Genomic DNA, 22,158 nt, shown 5'->3' with positions numbered 1-22,158 from the left:
ATACACACAAAAGGAATTGAAAATAGGGACTCAAATACATGTACACGCATGCCCATGGCAGTCCAATTCACAACTCAAATGTCCATCAGCGGGAGTGGACAAATTGTGCTATAAACACACACACAATGGAACATTAGCAATGTAAAGGAATGAAGTACTGATTCATGCTACAAGGTGGATGAACCTTGAAAATATGGTAAGAGGAGGAGGGTCATATATTGTGTAATTCCATTTATATGAAATATCCAAAATAGGTAAATCCATAGAGACAGAGAGCAGATTGGTGGTTGTCAGGAGCTGAGGGGTGAAAGCTTAACGAGGACAAAATTTTAATTTGGGATGATGAAAATGTTTTGGAACTAGATAGAGGTGGTGGTTGCATAACGTTGTGAATGTCCTAAATGAAACAGAATTATTCACTTCAAAATAGTTTTCATTTTATGTGAATTTCACCGTAATTTAAATACACACACACACACACACACACACACACACACAGATCTGAAACAATAGAAAAGAAAACAAAGTCATAGGAAGGACAGGGATATGGTAACAGGCAATTTTGTGCCCTCCTCTGCCTTTTGCTTTTCACTTTTTGTGTCATCGCTGAGGTCAGTCACAAAGTTTTTGAAGCCTGGCCCGGCCCGGCCCTGGCTTTTCTCTGCTCCCTGTGAGAAATGGCCAGGAAGCAGGGGCCCCCTCTGGTCCCTCTGAGACCGCTTGGGCCGAGAACCACTGTGAGTCAGCACAGCGCACACTGCGCCTTTTGTGAGCTCTCTGTGGCCTGGGTGTAGTGGGCCGGGGAGGACAGGGTGGGGGAAGGGCAGACCTAGGTCCCAAGAAGGGGAAGGCTGCTGCCTTCAGCAACCCCAGTAGGGAATTTTAGTTCCTTGGAACCTACAATTAGGGCCTTCGGCATTTGCCCCGAATCGCTGTACAAGAGTCAGCACTTTGCCTGTGGCGTAGAAAGTTTACTACAGGTCATAATACAGGACTCCCACTCCCTGTGACATTTTACACAGTTTGTAGCGGAGACAGAATTTGAAACAAGACATGTGATTTTTCAGTCATTTATCAAGAACTGATTGTTTTCGGCATTACAATCAAGTACTGATTGTGTAGATGCAGGGAGGCATTTCTACAAGAGGCAGACGTACTTAAGGGCTGAAAACCTTAAGGAAGGAGGGTGGAGGAGCATGGAGGAAACGTCAGGTATATCTTTATGGCTTGGGAGGCAGGTATAGTAGAAGGTTAAGATGGGTCACGAGGTGGGGCGAATAGAATTCCTTAGGAACAGAGGACAGGATGTGCCTGCAGAGGGATTTTGCATAAGTCAAGCTTTCTGCCATTGCCACCCAGGAAGGAGGTCACATAATCAGGCTCTGCCTCTGAGTTTACCTGAATATCACCAGGCATATACTTGACTATATAAAGAAATATGCACCTGGCTTATCTAGCTTGTCATCTGTTAAGCACCCTGTACAGCACTTAATACCACGGGCACCTGTATTCACTTTCGCAGTTTACTCTCAGAGCTCAGTTACATCAGTAAAACTGGGAATAATGGCACCTACTTCTGATGGAGTGAGATAATGACAGGGAAGCGTCAGGACAGTGCCTGGCGATTATACATGGAGTTGTCGTCGTTGGTGTCGTTATTGTCTTTATACCCAGAACTTGGATATCCCCCATTAAAAGGAAGGCAGACTTGTGTTTATTCGGTGGCCTAAGCTCCTTTAATCAACACAGAACATTGTATCTGGATTTTTCCAAGAAATCTGGTGAAGAGGAATGCCATCCTAGGCTCTCCAGGATATATGTAGCAGCTGCTATTTCTCATGTAGCTGATATCTTCGCCCCCTGGTAATTTGAGACTAGAAACCATTATAGAATTAAGGGCATGTAGAGTGCTTCCTTGGATTGAATTTGGGGTTGAATCTCTTTTTATTGAGATATAATTCACATATTATAAAACCACCCTTTGAAAGTGTAGAATTCAATAGTTTTTAGTATATTTACAGAGTTCTGCAACTCTCACCACAATCTACTTTTAGAGAATTTTCATCACCACTCTAAAAAAACCCTGGGACCATTAGTAGTCACAGTCCATTTTGCCTCCCTTCCCTCCATCCCTGGCTCTTGTCAACAGCTAATCAGCTTTCTGCCTCAGATTTGCCTATTCTGGACATTTCATATAAATAGACTCATACAACATGTGGCCTTTTATGTCTGGCTTCTTTCACTTAGCATAATATTTTCAACGGTTCGTTGACATTGTCACAAGTATCAGTACTTCATTATTTTTTATGGCCGAATAATATTCCTTTGTATGATATGCATTGTTTTGCTTATTCATTGTTGGTGAACGTTTGGGTTCTTTGTACGTTGGGGCTATTATACAATATTATACAATGAGCTGCTATGAACATTCTTGTACAGGTTTTCGTATGGACATATGTTTTTAATTCTCTTGGCTACATACCCAGGAGTGGAATTGTTGGATCATATGGTAAATCTATGTTTTAACCATTTAAAGAGGTAGCACTGTTTTCCAGCGTGGCGACACCATTTGACATCCCTACCAGCAGCGTAGGTGGGTTCTAATTTCTCCACGTCCATATCAATACTTATTCTTCTTTATTTTAGTCATCCTAGCAGCGTGAAGTGATAATTCATTATGGTTTTGATTTGCATTTCCTTGAAGGCTAATGACATTGAGCATCTCTTCATGTGCTTTTATTCCATTTGTATATCTTCTTTGGAAAAATGTCCATTCAAATCCTTTGCTCATTTAAAAATTGAACAGCATCTTTTTAGTGTTGAGTTGTAAGAGGTCCTTTTATATTCTGAATGCTAACAACTTATTAGATTTATGATTTGCAAACATTATCTCCCATTCTATGGGTTGGCTTTTCACTTTCTTGATAATATCCTTTGATGCACAAAATCTTCAATTTTGACAAGGTCTAATTTATCGATTTTTAAATTTGTGGCGTCTGCTTTTGGTGCTGCTAAGAAACCATTGTCTAATTCAAGATCATGAAGATTTATGCTTTTTTCTAAGAGTTTTGTAGTTCTAGTTCTTAGATTTTGTTCTAGCCAGTCCATTTTTAGTTAATATTTTTATATGGTATGAGGTAGGAGGCCAATTTCATTTTTTTTTTCTTTTGCAGGTGGATATCTAGTTGTCCCAGCCTTATTTGTTGAAAGAATATTCTTTCCTCATTAATTTGTCTTGGTACTCTTATTGAAAATTAATTGACCATAAAATATGGGCTTATTTCTACATTCTCAATTCTATTCCATTGATCTGTCTATATGTCTATTTTTATGCCAGTGTCACGGTGTCTTGATTAATGACCCTTTGACGTAATTTTGAAACTTGGAAGTGTAAGTCCTTCAACTTTGTTTCTTTTCAAGATTGTTTTGACTATTTTGGGTCCCTTCCATTTCTATATGAATTTTAGGATCAGTTTGTCAATTCCTGCCAAAAAAGACACCTGGGATTTTGATAGTGATTGCTGAATCTGTAAATCAATTTGGGAAGTGTTGCCATCTTAATAATATTGTCTTCCGATCAATGAACATAGCACTTACTTTCTACTTATTTTGGCCTTCTTTACTTTTTTTCAGCATACAAACTTTTGGCACTTCTTTTGTTGAATTTATTCCTAAGCATTTTATTATTTTTGGTGCTATCACAAATGGAATTGTTTTCTCAATTTCATATTCAAATCATTCATTGTTAGTAGAAATACAATTGATGTTTGCATGTTGATCTTGTGTCCTGCAACCTTGCTGAGCTTAATTATTAATGCTAAGTTTTTTGTGTGTGAATTCTTTAAGATTTTCTAGATACAAACCACATCATTTGCAAATAATTTTACTTCTTCCTTTCCAATATGGAGGCTTTTTACTTATTTATTTATTTTTAATAGCCTAATTGCCCTGGTGGACAGTTTGAGTGACTATCCTTTCTTCCTCTAGGGAAGAGGGGAAAAACTGGGGGCACTCGGAAATTGGAAATTTTACCTCTATGCTCCTCTCTAATATTAGTTTCAATTTTTTTTGTCCTTTTGCGCCATCATTTATTCTTTTTCTATGAATTTTGAGTTCAACTGGGCACACTGATCAACACTCTTTCCAGCCAAAGATCTCTCCCTTTTCTTCTCCCATTTTAGAACTTTTACAGATAGAACTAAGAAAATAGTCCCAAAAGATGAAATAATAGAAATTGCATGGAGAAAGCGAGGTGTGTGAATCAGAGAGAAGACACTCTGGGGTGAAATGGGAGGAAATGAAAACAAAGCAGCAGAGAGCACAGTGAAGAGAAATCATTTAAATTGGACGCTATTTAGTGAGAAGCAAAGCAAAGATTTGAAAGGAAGAGTGCAGATATAGAAAAAACTGAATGAAAAAAATTTTTCTGGCCTGAACATTTTAGGCAAAACAAGAGGGAAATAGGCTAAAGGTGAAAAACTAGATCATAATTGAAGAAAATACCACCGTTAAGTTATTACAGTCTGGCAGGACCTGAGTGAAGATAGATTTTCAGCTCGGAGTACTCAGAATTTCTCTGAGAGCTCTGCTTTTTGTCCAAGGTGACAGAGATGTTAGGTTAGAAGCTGAGGTGACCTGGCAGAACTGGTTCTGGTCAAGGTGGCTCTCGCTGGAAACATGCCACTTCTTGAGACTGCAAAAAGTCCGCTTTTCTCTTTCACATGAGGATTCTAAATAGTAAAAGCTCAAAGCCTTTTCCACCTTCTGATCATGAACTTTCAAATCCCCAGGAACTCATAAACCTTCCTTCGAATGCTTCCTTCTTCCTACTGTCATGCAATGTCCTCCTGAAGCCCTTTTATTCACGGGAGGCAACTACATTTCGGAGTGAGCTGGACTGTCCAGTCCAGGCTGCAAGGTTAAGAACTGTTTTTTCCAGATAGTGCTTTTCCTACTTCTCTCTCCCCCTCTCCCAGTATCTCTATCTTGGGTCCTTGTCTGAGGTGCCAGCTGGTGTCAACATGTTTGATTTGCTGCCAGGAAACTCCAGGTCCAGAGTTTACTCTAGAGTTACCTTTAGGAAGGCCAAGGCGGTTACTAGGGTATGAGTCAACCATTGTCTCGCTTCTATTTCTTTTTTACTCTTAAAGGTACAGGTCACAGATAAGGTGCTGGGCGGGGCCATGGAGGAGCAGGGGACGCTGGATGATGGCCAAAACACTCCCAGACACAGTGCGATCAGATTCACTTCACTTTTATTATGAACAAACACAATCTCAGATCAGTACAACTAGCTTCAGAGTCGATGTTAATAGAAATTATTCCAAAATTCTTCTTCGATCACAAATAATTACTATCCCACATAAAAAGCGGAAAATCCCACCCAATCAAGGGAAAGGTATTCTGTGTATGTTTCCATGGCAATGAGTTTATGCCTTCTCACACTTGGTCTGGTTAGTTATCCACCACTTTTCGAATGAATTCATTCAGTCTCTTAAGAGAGCCATACTAAGAGACACCAGGCAGGACACAAACATACCGAGCTCATGGTGGACACTGCTCCTATAAAAAATCCTCAGGACTTGAGAAAATTCTTCTGCAAAAGGATCCCAAACTGCTTTATAAAAAGCATGAGTCATGCCTCAAAACTGCCCTTTGAGGTAGGTCAGTATTATTATCCCCATTTTAACAGAAGGAAAACCGAGGCACATAGTTATATAATTAAGTGACTTGCCCAGAGTCACAGAGCTAAGCCAATGGCACAGTGGTAGGAGAGGTCCTGGTTTAACCACCAGCGTAGCATTGCCAACTTCCTTTGCTCAGCCTTTTACCCTGACCCATTTGAGCCACATTTAAAGAGAATACACTCAGGCTACTAGCAATCCAAGAAGGAAATTTTCCATTTTAAATGCTACAACCATCTCTCTCTTTTTTTTTTGCATGGGCAGGCACCGGGAATCGAACCCAGGTCTCTGGCATGGCAGGCTTCGAGAACTCTGCCTGCTGAGCCACCGTGGCCCGTCCTACAACCATCTTTTAATCTAATACATTCAGATTACTTCCATCCTCCATCAAATGTGGGCACTTAATAAAAACAGCCCTAAGAAAAGTTTCCGAAGGGAGTCCTGCAAATAGCTGTACCAATAACTCTCCAGCCAGACCCCCTTTTCTACCAGCCACTTCTGTAGGCTTTCAGCTGCAAATGAACCCCACAGAGGGAGCAACCCCAGGAGGGAGAGGAGGGCAGGCTCATATGCAACACCGATTAGAAAAGATGTAAGGCACCCAAATAAGTTGTCAGCATACCCACAATGCAAGGACTAATAGAAATTCAGACTCTTGATCAGATCTGAGTTTCAGGATCGTTGATGCGCCATTGGAATTGAGCTTCAGAATCTTGAAACGTGTTCCCTGCTCAGAAAACATATCCACCTACACGCTGGGACCCTCAGCCCGAGGAACTCTGCCCAGCCTTGTGTAGGATCATGATATGGATCAGATCCATAGAACAGGAGTAGAATAGAAAGAAGAGAAAGTTGTTTTTATTGTTCATCTGTTATAAAGCAAGCATCTGATGACCTGTGGAATTAAAACTACCCAAAAGACATTTCCATGCGGTAGGTGTACACAAGTCAGCAGATCTAAACTAGAGGGATCTTCCATTCAATTCTTTCCTACTGAGATGAACAGCTCAAAAGACAAGGATGCCTTTAGTCCAGGCTAACCCCTGTAGCATCTATTTATTCCATGAACACAGGAGTCCACTGGAGCTCAGCAGTGGACAAAATATTTGGTATTGTGCAATTTCAATCTTAATAGAGTAAAGCCAGGCTTCTGCACTGATGACTGAGACATAGGACAGAAGTGTTCCAAAGTTCTCAAAGCACTGATTTGTGTGTGTGTGTGTGTGTGTGTGTGTTGTTCAGACTTCTACACTATTGTCTGCCCTAGGCTATGTTGTGGGCAATGCTGGTTAGCTTGCAGAAAAGAGACTCCGTTCAGCAAATTTCATGGTATTTCAAATCCCATGTGCCAGCCAAAGCTTTGCAGCACACCTTGGCTCCAGGGAATGGGGCCGCCTTTCTACGGGAGGCACTGTGAAATTCACCTTTGCTTGTGTGTCTCGGTGATGACCAGGCTCCTTCCTACTTCTACAAGCATTGCATTGACAGCCGGGTACAATGACTCAGGCTGGGCAGGCTCACTGAGGAAGTGAGGGGTGGGGAGGAGAGGGTATCCAGCATGTTCTCTGGTTCTGACCCAGACAGAGGAAACTGAAAGCAAACCCTCTTGTCCTCCGTGGCTGGCTCACTGACACAACATGAGCATTTGGCTTGACTGTCCCTCAAAAGTGAGCCTCTCTGAGCCAGGGATGTTTCTAGTAGGGTTTTCCAGCCTTGTCTTGAGCCATTGGGGTGTTAGGGGTGCGCAGGGGGATGGGGTGGAGTGACTCTGGAGGCCAAACGAAACTGGCAGCTAACTACTTTTATAAAAAGAAACAGTGGTTCGGTGACCCTGAGCAATCTGATCTTTAGGAGGGGGAGCTGCCTAGACAGCGGTAGCCATCACTGTCTCTGTATAAACACAAAGGAGTCTGCCTGTCCAGTGAAAGAAGAAAATGCCAGGGAGGAGATAAAGCAAGTAAGAGAAAAGTGAAGGAAACAGAATAGCTAGGAGTCAAGAATCAGGGTAGTGAAGAGATTCCTACCTCACCCTGCAGGCAGTCCTATACTCTAGGCCAGATATTAACGCAGCAAAGCCTTCTAGTTTTTATGCATCACAAGGAGAAATTGGAATCAAGGAATGAACATAACATCTGTTTGTACGACCATGTTTCGAATGTGGACACCGGATAACTTATGCAGTAACCCCCTGCATCCCCTGGCAATGTGTTCTCAGAGTTCTTCCTTTGTAAAGTTCTCTTTTGGGAATTGCCAACAGACCCTGCCCCTCAAACCTCTCCATTCCTTGTCTAGTCGTGAGGGAGAAGTAGACATTCCAACTAGTTCCTCCTCTCCTTCAATTTCTTTAAGTAAGTATCCTTCTTCCATAGGAAACCACTCTAAGTGAATTACTTTAATGTTCTAAGCAAAGTATGTATGTATATATATTTTTACAGTTTTGACCCAACTCCACCTCCTTCTTTCTTTTGATGTCTGGAATTATTGTAGCCATCTTGGAACCATGAGGGGAGCTGACCTCCTAAACATGGCAGAACAGAAAGACAAAAGAAATCTGATGATTCCATGAGCTGCTGGATTCACCAATTCTGGAGACATCCAACTTCAAAGATTTCTTGTTACATGAAATAAGAAATCTAAGGACAAAAAAATCCTTCCCCAGCAGAGACCACTTTTTCTGCAAACTAAATACTGCTTCTTTATCCCCAGTTGTTCTAGCATTGCCAAGCTCCAGGGCCATTCCCTACTCAGAGTCAGGAGAGAAAGGAAGGATGCTGCATGGTGGGGCTTGAAGCTCTCGTGAGGCAGGCAGTTCTATGTGTGATTATGGCAGGAACTTTCCCACCCCACCCCCACCATCCTTACTTGTCAATCATATCACATATGCTAACTTCTCCCCTGACAAGTGTCCTGTTTTAGAAAAGCCTGGTGCCCAAAAAAGCTATATTCCTTTCCAGTTAGACAAAGCCTGGGCTGAAGATAATCAACAGGGGTCTCCCCAGAAGATTTATTTCCAGCTTGAGCTAGAGATAAATACCCTGAAGCTCAATACAGCTCAAGGAAAGGGCTTTATACTACAGAAAGGTGGGCCAGGTTTTGGTAGCTGGACACCTTCTAATGACTGACCAGCTGCTTGCCTGGGAGGCAATGAGAAGGAAGAAAAAGGAAGGTGATAGAAACAAAGCAGAGAGATGGCCAATGGGACTAGAAGAGAGAAGAAATAAGAATATCAGCTTAGCATCATAAAGGCAGAGTTTTTTGCTTTCAATACTTTTACATTTTAAAAGAATACTATCCTGGAATGGGTTAACATCATCTTTAAGGGTCCTGGTAGCATTAGTTAATAAACAGAACATTAAATCTCTGACCAGCTGACTTTTGGAAATGGAACCCGAGGGACCCCAAACTCAGCCACTCTTGCAGCTTGCATCTCCAGTTCTCTTAATCCTGGCCAGGACAGTGGCCTTGGAAACTTTCTTCCGGTCGTAGGCCAGACCGATGGCAGCCATGCAGTCGATGAAGAACGTGGTAAAGTTGAGGTGCCAACGGTACTCACTGGTGGAGTAGTCATACGGAAAGGTGTGGTGGTAATTGTGGAAGCCCTCACCTGGAGAAAAACACCAAAGAGAAGTTATGGACCTATACTGGGCGGCTGTCTTCCTGACTTTTGCTTGACTGTTACCTAGCAGAGTATCTCAAATCTCGCAGAAGCTGGCTGTTGTTGCATGAATCCAGCTCCTTTCACTCTGAACCCAGCACCCCTCCCTCACAGACATCTAATGGGGAGACTGTGAGTCATCCATGGGAGTCTTTGTGGGAGGAGGACAGGCAGTTTCCTTTAGAGAGTACAAGATGCCTTAGCAAGAAGCGGCTACTGCAGGGAATGGATTTTAGATTGGGAAATTCCAGAGCTTCTCAGTTTTGGCCTGAGACCCTAAAGGCTCGGTGTACCCGTGCAGCCGTGTGCTGGTTTGAAAGGAAGTATGCCCCCTAAGAAAAGCCATGTTTTGATATAAATCCCATTTCTTAAAGGTAGAATAATCCCTATTCAATACTGTATATTTGAAACTGTAATGAGATCATCTCCCTAGGTGATGTGATTTAGTCAAGAATGGTTGTTTAACTGGATAAGAGGATGACATGTCTCCACCCATTTGAGTGGGTCTTGATTGGTTTATTGGAGTCCTATAAAAGAGGAAATATTTTGGAGATTCAGAGAGATTGAGAGAGAGCAGAGAATGCTGCAGCACCACAAAGCAGAGAGTCCAGCAGCCAGAGACCTTTGGAGATGAAGAAGGAAAACACCTCCTGGGGAGTGTCATGAAACCGGAAGCCAGGAGAGAAAGCTAACAGATGACGCCGTGTTCGCCATGTGCCCTTCCAGCTGAGAGAGAAGTCCTGACTGTGTTCGCCATGTGCCATCTCACTTGAGAGAGAGACCCTGAACTTCATCGGCCTTCTTGAACCAAGGTATCTTTCCCTGGATGCCTTTGATTGGACATTTCTATAGACTTGTTTTAATTGGGACATTTTCTCAGCCTTAGAACTGTAAACCAACAACTCATTAAATTCCCCCTTTTTAAAAGCCATTCCGCTTCTGGTATATTGCATTCCAGCAGCTAGTAAACTAGAACAAGCCGTTAAAAGGGGGAAGAGGAGAGTCCAGGATGAAGAACTTCTGCTGTGTTTCTCAGAGGCAAGCAAAGGAACACATCTTCCTCCACTGCACTGGAACTACCTCCAGGGGCAGGAGACAGCAGTGGGGAGTGGGGAGTATGAGCCAGAAATCAGAAGAAAGGAGGCCTGGTCCCAGGACATGAGTTTCCTCAGCTGCTGCTGGGCCAGAGAAGTCTGCATGGCTTCTGATTCTCTGAGCTTTGATTCTCAGGATTGGATAATGTGAAAAAGCAGAGGATCTCTGAGAGATGAATCAGAACACTTAATGATTTGGAGAACTCGTGGGATAAGCCTTTTACTTTGCTGGATGGAATAAAACCAATTCTAGGTTCAGGATAATTCCTGTTATGGGTAAAGCTTTGAAAACTCTATAAAGAGTTCTCCTACCCTTGGCAAGACTCTTCTTTCTGAACCTCATGCAATAATAAACAACAATGATGACCCGGTGCTTAGAAGTAAAAAATAGTTAATGAAAGAGCTTGTCGAACCCTTTGAAGATAAAAAGGACCCCAGATAAGAGTAGTAGTGATGCTCATAACAAGCAAGTGAACGAAGCACTGCAAAATAAATGACACCATGGGAGACATCAGCTCAGTGACACCTGATTATCCACAGTGTGAACTGAGTGGGGAGGTGAATAAGCCCAAGGGTAAAAGTACTGGCAGAAGATTTCTGATTTCCATCAATGACTTTCCTGCTAGGCTCTATATAAGCACTAAACAGGTCATGTACTTACTGGATTTAAAGCGGAATCAGACACACAAGTAGATAAGGGAGGGGTAAAGGAGGGTCAATAGGTAGAAGAACAAGACTGGGCAACTGGGGCAGTAAAACAGCCCAAAAAAGGCTCCAGGGAGGAGGTCTGCTTTGAAGGAGAGAAGATGAGCATGTGACTGCAGGGAAGGTAATTCAAGAAGCAAAAAGATTAGCGTGGCAGAAAACTGAGCTAGAGGAGAACAAAGGGTGCGGCGATAAGGAAGTAGAGCAGTTACCAGGATGGCGGGTTTGAAGAAGCGGATGATAACTGAGACAAAGTAAGATGCTGGCAGCCACTTTGAGCTGATGGTCATAAAGAGGCTGGAGTTGGGGACATGTGTTTTAGATCCATTTGCAGCACAGGACAAATCTCCTTCCGGCAAATCCTGCTTCTAAGAAAAATCTCAGACATGTGCAGCTTAGGTGATTTGTTTCAAAGTAAGAACATGCTCAATTGTAGAAGGTGCCTGAAAGGAGGGGGATTAACATGAAAATTCAGACCGGAAAAATGCCTTTAGTAAAGACAATAAAGATGGTCAGAGTTGAGAATACAAAGATTTTAAAGATAGGGAAAAATGAGTGCGTTAGGCTATGAAGTGCCCAAGTGCAACGTGGTTGCCTAGGTGATAGTGGATGGCCAACAGCATTGATCACTGGCGAGGAGCCCTTCAACATGGGTCTATTTAAGGAAAACTAATTAGACGCCTTAATCAAGGTCCATGTGCAGTTGAAGACCATGAAAAAAAATGGAGACAGAGAGTAGAACTCTGCTGTCTTAGACTCTGGCAGTCAGTGCTGGAATTATAAAGAGAAGTAAGTTCATGAAGAGTCAGCATTACTCAGATCAGTTAGCAGGCACCTAAGATCAACTAACTGCTTCCTAGGGGGATCCTTAAGCCATGTTGGGGGTGGGGGTGGAAGAGAGAAAATATACAAAGGACAAGAGGACACAAGTGTGACAGTTGGTGGTAAGGAGCCACCAACAGTTGCCTTGACACCGTGCAGCTTGGCCATTGCCCAAGTGAGCAATAAGATACGGCACTCACTTGAGGTATGTATGTATGGCATGTCCAAGTATAGCAGAGAGGTAAGATTTATTGAACTAAATTTCAATAATTTATTCTATATTTTACACAGCATGTTTAAATATAAAACACCAGGATTACCAGCCACCCCGTTGCCCCTATCATTCCATTTATGCACTCCCTGCTCTGAGCAAGGATGCAGCCAGCTCAGGTGACTAGAAAAAGGAAAACTCAAAGGGGGGTCATTTGGAGGTTGATTTGGAACCCTCAATCAAAGGAATTAATATCTTTCACCCCTTCCTTTTTTGCATAAGATTTCTTCCTTGGCACTCTTAAGGGTTTTCTGATATATCCCCTATCCCCTGGGAAAATGGAGATAAGAAAGAAGTCATAAAAACAGGTTAATCTTGTTTTCTGGCTCCTAACCCAATACACTAATCACTGATCAATAGATGTGGTCTGGTATGCACTGCTGACTTACCCACAGCTCCCAGGGAAACCAGGATATTCTCCCGGGGACTGATGCTCTTGTCATAAGGGCGGTATCCATACAGGTGGGCAGCACTGTTCACCAGCCAGGTGGCATTGAGGACTATGGTGTAACGCAGGAGAGTGGCAACAAACAAGCTGTGTTGAAAAGATTCACCCCAGAAATAATAGGGCACCAACGTGGGCAGGATGAAGCACATCAACAGGATGGCGACTTTGTAGTGTCTACATTGAGAGAATACAGGGGTCAGCAGGGGGAGGCCCCTTAGACCTTCCCGGATTGTCCATAACCACTGAGTAGGGCTCTCTTTCCTCTTACATGCATGCAGTGAGGCAGCAAACAGCAAGAAGGATGAGGCGGGAAATCCCTTGCAGAGTGTAGTGTTATTACCTTTTAGAGGAGGCATTAAATGATTTTCCTAGGAACATTCCATCGAGAACCGGTGGGGCAAGGATTGGAATGTTCATCTCCTGACTCTCAATCTATTGCTCTTTTTTTTTTTTTCCTATAGCATAATGCCATGTTGGTAGAATAGATGAGGTCCAAATTACAAAGTAAGAATTGAGTTCTTTCTCAGGCTGTTTTTTCCATTCTGGCTTTGCACTCCTTTCTCTTTCCCATCAGTGCTTTTTAACAGAGTCTGTGTTTAATGTCATGCCTCCCATTTCTTGCTTTAGCCACCCTCTATCCCTTGCTTCTTTCCCCCCCAGACAGAGACACACTAAACATCCTTGTCTGCTTGCAGGTCTGTTCCTCTGAAGACCTTGTCCTATGCTTCAGTTTCTCATATGCAGACATGGCAGGGACATCCTAAGGAATTTCCTATGTCCCTTTAGCAGTCAAGTCTTATACTTTCATACCATTGCTTTCCCCGTTCAACCCCTTCCCATTTCCACCAGCGCTTCCCTAGCATGGATCCTTGCCACCACCTGACTGTTTCTGCCTCTCATTCCTTTGGCTCAATGGCTTCCTCCCTTTGTCCCCAGTGACCTTTCCAAAGCATACCGTTGACTTCGTCACACTCTTGCTCAAAAACTAATGTCTCTTCTTGCCTAGTGAATTGAATCCTAAATCCAAACCCTACAAGAATGGCATATTGGCCTTTCTTTCCGCTCTTATTTCTTGTCACACCCTATACTTGAAGCAAAAGGACTGTTGCCAGAATGGGCTTCAGGCTTTAGTTCATTCCATTCTTTCTGTTCCCACCCACACCCCAGGCCTGTCAAAACCCCTTCCTAGTCACCAGAATCAGTCCAGTGCCACTTTCTTCATAAATCCTTCCCTGACGTGCCTCCCCTGTTTAGTCTTGCCTCTCTCATGGTACAGAAAATGTTCTTGTACCAAAGTTCTTCATGTCCTTGGCCTATCCCTTATCTCCTATCAGACACACAAACTCCTGAAGGGTAAGAGCACTTTTGGGTCAATAAACATTCCAACTTTGATTTAATTTTAAAATAGCAGAGAGAAAGAAACAGAGCTATGGTCTCTGACCGTGGGCCCACGGGACGTTAACAATTGCAGTTTTACATGTCCACTTTGTACATGCAAACCCAGTAAATTTTTCAGCTTATGTTTTATAAGCCCTAGGAGAAACTAAGGGCCCCCAAACCCCACGTGGTCAGGCCTGTCTCTCCATCTTCATTGTCACTTCACTCACCTCCTCTGGAACATTACCATCTTCTCGGCTTTTAGGTCAGACAAGTCTAACAAACCGCCCTTCTCTTTGACAGCTGGGTGTTTGCGCACAAGCAGCCAACCCACGTGAGAGAAGAAAAAACCACGGCGAGAGTTATGAGGGTCAGCATCTGTTTCTGAAAACTTGTGGTGGACACGGTGGTCTCGGGCCCATTCATAAACGTCATTCTGGAGGGACAGAGAAGAGAAATGTAGGCCTGAGGCAAGATACCGTCTGGGGGTAAGGCCAATGGGCAGATGTCTTTAAGGGCACAAACTCATAAAATACCTAGGAACCTGGGCCTTGAGGGAGGGGGTCATGGGGTTGCCTCCTCCCTTCCCCCACTGAAGTCTAATGGAGAAGCACCTTAAAGGTCCAGGACCACATGAAAAGGACTGGGTTCTTCTGGACTTCTTCAAGTGGACTTGAACCCAGGATGGGTGGACTGGGGGTAAACTCTGATGTCCTTGGTAAGACAGTGTTCACACACCCACTAATAAGAATAGGCAGGTAAGTCATGATTGCGACCACATTTCCAAATGACCTCTGGGTCTCTACCTATCTCTTAAAGACTGTGCTCCTTCCCTTTGCCCTATAAGGATGTTTCTAGGAGTCTTCAAGGTATAGAGTGCAAGGGTGGAGATGATTATGCCAAGTATTGGAAAGTACTTGGGATGCTGCTGTGGTGATTTGGACCAATTTGGTTATCTTCTTTTTACCTCTTGCCCAAACCTAAGCCCCACATCACATGCTATCTATCTTTTGCCCATTGCTACCACTTAACAGCTATATTATTAGAATTCTCTTTCCTCAACTCCCTTCATTCTAACTCTGCTATAAACTTTCTGCCTCAACAGTCCTCAATATTTGACGCAGTCAGCCTGGCAGTCCAAGATGGGACCAGAATAGGTCATCTAACCTCTCAGTGATCAGCTTTCTTATCTGTAAAATGGGAATAATAGTACTTAACTACTAAGACTGTCATAAGGTTTTAATGATAAAGTGCCTAGAACAGTGCTGGGTACATAGTACTATAAGTATTTGCACTTATTTTCTAAATACAACAGAGTTCACAAGTCCATCTGTCCAGGGAACCAGGACAAAGGGAACTGGGCTCAGTTGCTGGCTTATTTCTCTTTACCAATGACTCAAAAATGTCCTCATGAACTGAGCCTTCCCTTGAGGTGACTATGAGAGAGGGCAAAAGTGAAAGGGCTATCCAGATGGTGGTCCTCTCCAGGTGACATTCCATTCTGCCCCCGAGGATCATCAAAAGAGAGGAAAAAGCAGAGCTGAGCAGAGCTGATCTCTTACCTGGAAAGCCATTGTGTTGGCAATGATCAGGAAGACCCGCAGGGGCAGTCGGGCTTTATAAGTTCGGTGACTCCACAAGCGATGAGCTCCTGCTGTTATGCCCAGGGCACTTATGATATAGTAGGAAAATGCTGCCAAGTAAAGACATCGGGTAAATCAATAATTTGGGCAAGTCACATCTGGGAAAACTTGTCAAAGGATATTCTTCTGATGTTGGAGTTTGCATCTTTTTAAGTTTTGAATGAAGGGCCACTTTGTCTTGAACTCTAGGGATACCGTGGTCTCTTAGATGTTACCACCTAAGATATATATCGTCATCCAACCTAGCCTATCCCCTCAAACCCAGGAACTGGGATACTCTAAGGAGATAGTGCAGAAGTCCCAGGAACTGCAGGAAGGCAGGGGACGGAATGGGGCTCTCACCACTCAACCCCTTGTCATTCCTGGTCTAGAGGGACATTATTCCCGGTCCTACCTCCTTTGACCCTCCACTAACCTTTTCCCAGGTTTTAAGGACCACAGGCTACTTCTGCACAACTTGGGATCCATAAGGAAGGGTGATGTTAAAATACTGAACAGCAAGGACAGCATGGGCTCTGACCCAGAGGCTCCCTGCTGTGCCAGGTGCTGCTTAGCTGGGGGTGGATAGAAGGTGAGAGGGTGGGCACTCAGGGGGCCCAGAAGTGTGACTATTTACTTCTGGTGTGAAAGCTTTTCAAAATTCTAGCAGGCAGAATGGTCATATCAGGGGAAAATCAGTCATATTTGCAGTGTGTTAAGTTCATAAAGAATTTTCATTCTCTAATTCATTGGATACCTTGAAGGGGACAGATGGGATCACTGTCTTCACTACCCTACCCTAAAGGTTGACATAGACCCACAGAGACTACACTTTATGTATGATCAGTTGGCTAGTAAGAAATGGAGCCATGGTTTGAAATCGGCTTTTGTGCCAACATGTTGGTCAAGGTCCAACTATGCCATCCATTTCTCAAGATATGCATCCTTCCTGGGTGACGTGACCTCTGCCCACCTGTACTACATTCTGGGAAAGGCTAATTCCAGGCAGTGGCAGGATGTGCTCAAAGATACCAGTGATTCATCCCAACACTGTTCTGCTGCCCCTGACTGGAGGCCCATCGGCTCAACAGGTATTAGATATAATCTCTAAGCTGGGCAGTGGGTTGCTGGGCATATCCATCGTCATCTATTCAGTGGCTCTAGCAAGCAGGGACTGAGGCCTTGGAAGAGAGCAGGCGAGGTTAATAGCAATGACTACCAACAATGTTTTGCTTCTAGCTAGAAACAGCTAAAAACAATGAGCCCTCAGTGACCACAGAATTTAGTTGCAGTTGGAGACACCACACACTGTAACAAACTGTCCCGTGTCCTCCTCCAAGTCCTGGACACCAGCTTCCTGAAAAGCCCCCTCTTCTCCCTTCCTCAACCTTTCTCCAGCCCATCCTGTTCCTCCTACACGATCCTGAGGAGAGCCACAGAGCCAGAGTCTGTCCCAATTAAAGTCTTATCCAGCTTTCCTGTGAGCTAGGATTAAGGCCCCAGGTGATTTTCTGGCCTCAGGTCATGTAGTGATTTTTCTTTTCTTAGTCAGACAAATATATGATTGTATCTGTACGTGAAACAAATGACAAATGAGCCAGAATTCCGTCAGTGACCAAGGAGGTAGAAGATGGCTTTGGGCATGAAAGCAGAGGCATTGAGCTCAGGACCAACCAAGGAAGTTACTTGGGGTTGTTTTCATGCCACAAGTGACTTTGGCAAGATGACTCAGAAAACATGTAAGATCCCAATATAACCGGGGAGTTGAGCAAGAACCGAGGCATTCTGGTGCCTTTAGCAAAACCTCTGAGTCTGCCAAATAGAGGGGCTTAAACCATTTGGAGACTTATCCTTCCCCAGGGGCACAAAGGCACTCAGTATTGTTCAGAGTCCAGAGATGCTGGAATCGCAACTAGAGGCAAATTTAACAATGTCCTTACGGATAAAATGAGAAGATTGATGCTACACTTCTAAATTCTGAGGCTGAAAGGAAACTTCTGACACCCTGTGCTCCTCACTCCCCATCTTGTTCCTTAAGAACGAGGAGTTCTACCATAAGTACATGGAACCTTGAGTAGGACATGAGATTTTGTTGGTTTGTCCAGAGTGATGACACGATAAATCCCAAAGTGATCTGAACAGTGAACAAAAAAGTATTTGCAAAGTCCCCTTGGGGGAATGGTGAGAATGGGGGAAAATTCAACTTCCCCAAGTTGAATTCTTGATATTCTCACAAGCAGTGTGGACAACCAAAGCTATAGGCTGAGCCCCCAGTCTTGGGGTTTGTTCATATGAAACTTAACCCCACAAAGGATGGGTCAAGCCTACTTAAAATTAAGCCTAAGAGTTACCCCCAAGAAAACCTCTTTTTTTGCTCAGATGTGGCCTCTCTCTCCAGCCAACACAGCAAGCAAACTCACCACCCTCCCCCTGTCTATGTGGGACATGACTCCCAGGGGTGTGGACCTTCCTGGTGACATGGGACAGAAATCTTAGAATGAGCTGAGACTCAGCATCAAGGGATTGAGAAAACCCCCAGAATGAGCTGAGACTCGGCATCGAGGGATTGGGAAAACCTTCTCTATCAAAAGGGAGAAGAGCGAAATGAGACAAAATAAAGTGTCAATGGCTGAGAGATTCCAAACGGAGTCGAGAGGTTATCCTGGAGGTTTTTCGTATGCATTAAGTAGATATCACCTGGTTAGTCAAGATGTAATGGAGAGGCTGGAGGGAACTGCCTGAAAATGTAGAGCTGTGTTCTGATAGCCATGTTTCTTGATGATGATTGAATAATGATATAGCTTTCACAATGTGACTGTGTGACTGTGAAAACCTTGTGCCTGATGTTCCTTTTATCTACCTTGTCAACAGACGAGTAGAACATATGGAATAAAAATAAATAATAGGGAGAACAAATGTTAAAATAAATTTAGTTTGAAATGCTAGTGATCAATGAAAGGGAGGGGTAAGGTGTATGGTATGTATAATTTTTTTTCTGTTTTTGTTTTATTTCTTTCTCTGAATAGATGCAAATGTTCCAAGAAATGATCATGATGATGACGAATATGCAACTATGTGATAATATTGTGAATTACTGATTATACATGTAGAACAGAATGATCAAAATAGGAATGTTTGCATTTGTTAGGTGTTTTTGGGTATTTAAAAAAATAAAATTAAAAAATTAAAAAAAATAAAAAACAATGAGGAGTTTTGATATCCCCAAATCTAGATGATCATTCCATTGGCTAAGTCACCTAACAAAGCCCCCAGTGACAAGAGTAAAAGTCTTGCTGAAGCCCAGTCCCTTCCTTCACTGGAACCTGTTTTGCCCTGGGTGATGAAGAGAGAAGCTCCACCCATCACCATCCAGTCTGTGTCCCACGTTTCTCCACGCAAAGGCACAGCACACACCAAGGGCAGAGTATCAAAAAGGTAGTGGGAATGGCCCTGGCTTTGGGATCACTTTCTATTTCCTGCACCAGCAGCCAAGAGTAAGGACTGAGCAAGGGAGTCTGGCCCTTCTCTGGATCCACGAGGGCAACAGAGGTAGTCCTGAGAGAAGTCCTTGGGCTAGAAGGGGCTTGCAGGAGACAGATCTACTCCTGAAGATGCCCTCTTGGAAGCAAGAGGTGGAGAAGAGCCCACAGTCTCCCTGGGAAATCCTTATCCCTGTTCTTGAACAGACATTCCCCATCCTTTGCAAGTAGCCCACACCAGAGACTGCTCTGAACCCCTAAACTGTCTTCTGGAGAGGGAGCTGTGGGTCTCTGGAGCTCCCTGTTCTCCCTTTTCCAACTCAGGATTATGGTGGCAGAGAGGAAATGCCTGCAAAGCAATGTGATTGCGCCAGGGGCAGAGCCCTCACTATCAGTCCCCACTGATGACTCCCAGAAAGAGCTCAGTTCAGGGCTGGGCAGGGACAGACTAAGAATCGTTTCCCTCATTACAGCAGCCTCAGGGGTGAGGCTGCTCCACGTTCCCTTTTCTGGCCTGGCCTGTCTTGGCAAAGACAGAGGGTAGGAATCAGGGAGGCTTGGGTTAGAAGATGCCGGGTCCTTGGCACTTCATGGGATCAGGAACAGAGGGAGGGGCTGGAACAAACTGGGACACAAACATTTCTTCAACCTTCTTTTCATTTTGAACACATTTTTGTTGACTGGCACGTGAAGCACCCTGGAGACCCATATGTAGCGATAAAGCAACTCCCCCGTTTAACTTGGGTTACATAGGAGTCTCCTACTAACACTTCCCCACAACTGCACCTGGAATATACGCCATAAAGCTACTGGTCTAGTCCCACATTCCCAGGCCTCATGAGTGGAGGCCTGGACTCAGGGTGGCTGTCAGGACTGGGACAGGCAAGCAGGCAAAGCACTCCAGCCAAAAAGCTCCTTTCACGGAAATTAGACTCCAACATGTGTTCTCAGGGCTCCTTCCCCAGCACCCATGTTTACAGCCCCCCAGGACAGAAACCCCAGCATCCCAATCCTCATAGGCTGTATCCCCCCTCACTCCATCCCTCAGATCACCAGAGAAATGGCCAGGGAAACTTGGGCCCAGAGGGGCTGGTGCCTCTGCACTATGGAAGATCCTACAAACTGGAGTGCTGGGTCAGAGGGAGGGTGAGGGCATCTGCTTACCCCAGAGGTAAGTGTACACCTGGCAGGTGGGGACCAGCGTGATCCCATACAAGCCTCCCAAGTGCAGCAGAGACATAAGGATGATGTTTCTCCAGACAAACTCGAGCTTGGGCCTTGGGCCCTCCTTATCCTGGTAGCTTGGGTCATATATATCATCTTTCATTTCAGGGCGTATGTCCTCTTCCATGTATAGAGGCGTCTTCTCCAACTTGCCGCCTCCATTCTGCAGAATCCTGGAGGGAGGCGCTGTGATGGTGGTGGTGGTGGTGTAGGAGCTGCTAGATATCTGGAAGAGAGAGGCGGAGGAGAATCAGGAGCCCACCCCAGGACGGCTTCCTTCTCTAATCAAACTGGGGGAAGTGTGCAGTACAGGCACAGACGCCAGCACGACCACCCAGGTTCACTGAGGGTGGGGTCCCCCCGGGGTCGGAAGACAGGAAAGTTCTCAGGAATCGTGCGGCTAAATTCGGGCGGGGGGTGGGAGAAAGAGCGGGTGAGACCTCAAGGTGAAGGGGCAACAGGAAGGAGGAGCGAAACCTTCCAGCCACAGGCTCATACAAAGGACCCCACCCCCACTCCATACATTCACAAAGTTACAGCCGCCACCGGAGTTTTCTTCAATTCAAAGCTTAGGAAACAAAAGTTCCAAGTCCCCAAATTACGACCCACATTCCTAATAAATTGAAGTGAGTACGGCTCGCAAAAGGGGTCCCGTCCTGCCCGTGGTCTTCAACTCTCTGCCCCACCAAAGAGCCTCCTAGAAGTCCACAGCCCCGGCGAACCCGCAGTCAGGGGTTCATTGCTTGGAAGCTCACCTCCTCTTGCAGCAAGTGGGCCGGCATCTGGGCTCAAGGATGCTGGGATAACTTTCCCAGCGCAGAGACGGCGGAGCTGAATCGGGATCACCTGGGCAGAGCGCGGGCGGCTGCTGGGGAGCGGGCTGCGGCGCGGCGCGGGGACAGAACCCTTCTCTGCGCTTTGCACGGGGGATTGCTGTCTGACCCGACCCGCGGTGCGCCGATCTCCCAAGCCTGGGGATTTAAAGGCTGCAGTTGGTAGTGGGTGACCGTTTCCCGTATTTCCTCAGACCCCTTTTATTCGCTGCCAACAAGGGGCAAAGTGCGCCAGGCCGGCTGGTCGAGGCAGCCCCGCGTGGAGGTGCGGGAGGGAGGGGTGGAGAGGGGAGGAGACTGAAGGCCGAGGCGTGCCGGGGGCCGGAGCCGGGGCACCGGGATGCTGCAGACACGGCTGCCGCTGCCGCCGCCGGGGAAATGCTAATGATGCCTCTGCAAACGCTGGTGTGTCATTGGCCGAAGGGAATTTGGTGCCACCTCGTCCTGACGTTGCCATTGGCTCGGCGCAATCTGCTGTTCCCTCTGCCGCGAGCTCCTAGCTCCCCCTCCCCTCCCTTTCTCCTTCTCTCCCTCTCTTCCCCTGGCCGCTGGGCCTCTGCCCGGCACCCCGCGGCTTCGGAGGCGCCCAGGAGGTTTCTCTCTCTGGAAGGAGAGGATTGACGGGGTCATGGGGGGTGGGGAGGAGCCCGGGACTGTCCCCCCACCCCTCCCCGAGCACTCCCTGAATAAGGTGGACACCGGGGAAGTTTCCCCCGAAACTGCCGGGAAGCCGCGGTTGCGACAACTTCTCACAATTCCAGGGTTTCCCCTTCTCAAAACACGGCTGTGGCCACTAGTCACAATCCCACACTGTTTCCCCCTTCCCGGAGATACACAAGAGGGGACACGTGGCTTCAGCCGTAGGGTCGCGCCTGGGAGCGGCGCGGCTCAGAGCCCGGGCTCGGGTGCCTGCGGAACAATGGCTCTGCCCCGCCCGCGAGCGT

At 45.4% G+C, this 22,158-nt stretch overlaps 1 protein-coding gene across 2 annotated transcripts; it reads right to left on the bottom strand.

Annotated features, from left to right (window-relative positions):
- Nucleotides 1-5,238: 5,238 nt before the first annotated feature.
- On the bottom strand, nucleotides 5,239-22,101 carry SCD (stearoyl-CoA desaturase). Of its 2 annotated transcripts, XM_077125743.1 has the most exons (7): nucleotides 21,968-22,098; nucleotides 21,137-21,352; nucleotides 20,322-20,607; nucleotides 15,619-15,749; nucleotides 14,287-14,492; nucleotides 12,621-12,853; nucleotides 5,239-9,288 (listed from the first exon to the last, which is right to left on the bottom strand). In XM_077125743.1, the coding sequence occupies exons 2-7, from the start codon at nucleotides 21,161-21,163 to the stop codon at nucleotides 9,089-9,091; spliced, it is 1,083 nt and encodes a 360-aa protein (XP_076981858.1). In that variant the 5' UTR covers nucleotides 21,164-21,352; nucleotides 21,968-22,098; the 3' UTR covers nucleotides 5,239-9,088. The 2 variants fall into 2 exon arrangements, with proteins under 2 accessions (XP_076981858.1, XP_076981857.1); XM_077125742.1 differs by having other exon boundaries at nucleotides 21,137-22,101.
- Nucleotides 22,102-22,158: the final 57 nt, after the last annotated feature.

This window comes from Tamandua tetradactyla, chromosome 13 (assembly GCF_023851605.1).
Source record: "Tamandua tetradactyla isolate mTamTet1 chromosome 13, mTamTet1.pri, whole genome shotgun sequence".
NCBI lineage: Eukaryota > Metazoa > Chordata > Mammalia > Pilosa > Myrmecophagidae > Tamandua > Tamandua tetradactyla.
The sequence above is the reverse complement of the archived record's forward strand: the minus strand, read 5'-3'. Positions and strand labels throughout refer to the sequence as shown.

What these genes read in the sequence shown, in the direction of transcription:
- SCD (XM_077125742.1), bottom strand. Translation starts at nt 21,163, where the DNA reads ATGCCGGCCCACTTGCTGCAAGAGGAG. An exon ending in CCCACTTGCTGCAAGAGGAG is followed by an intron (nt 20,608 to 21,136) that starts GTGAGCTTCCAA and finishes TCTCTCTTCCAG; the next exon opens with ATATCTAGCAGCTCCTACAC. An exon ending in GGTGTACACTTACCTCTGGG is followed by an intron (nt 15,750 to 20,321) that starts GTAAGCAGATGC and finishes TTTACTTGGCAG; the next exon opens with CATTTTCCTACTATATCATA.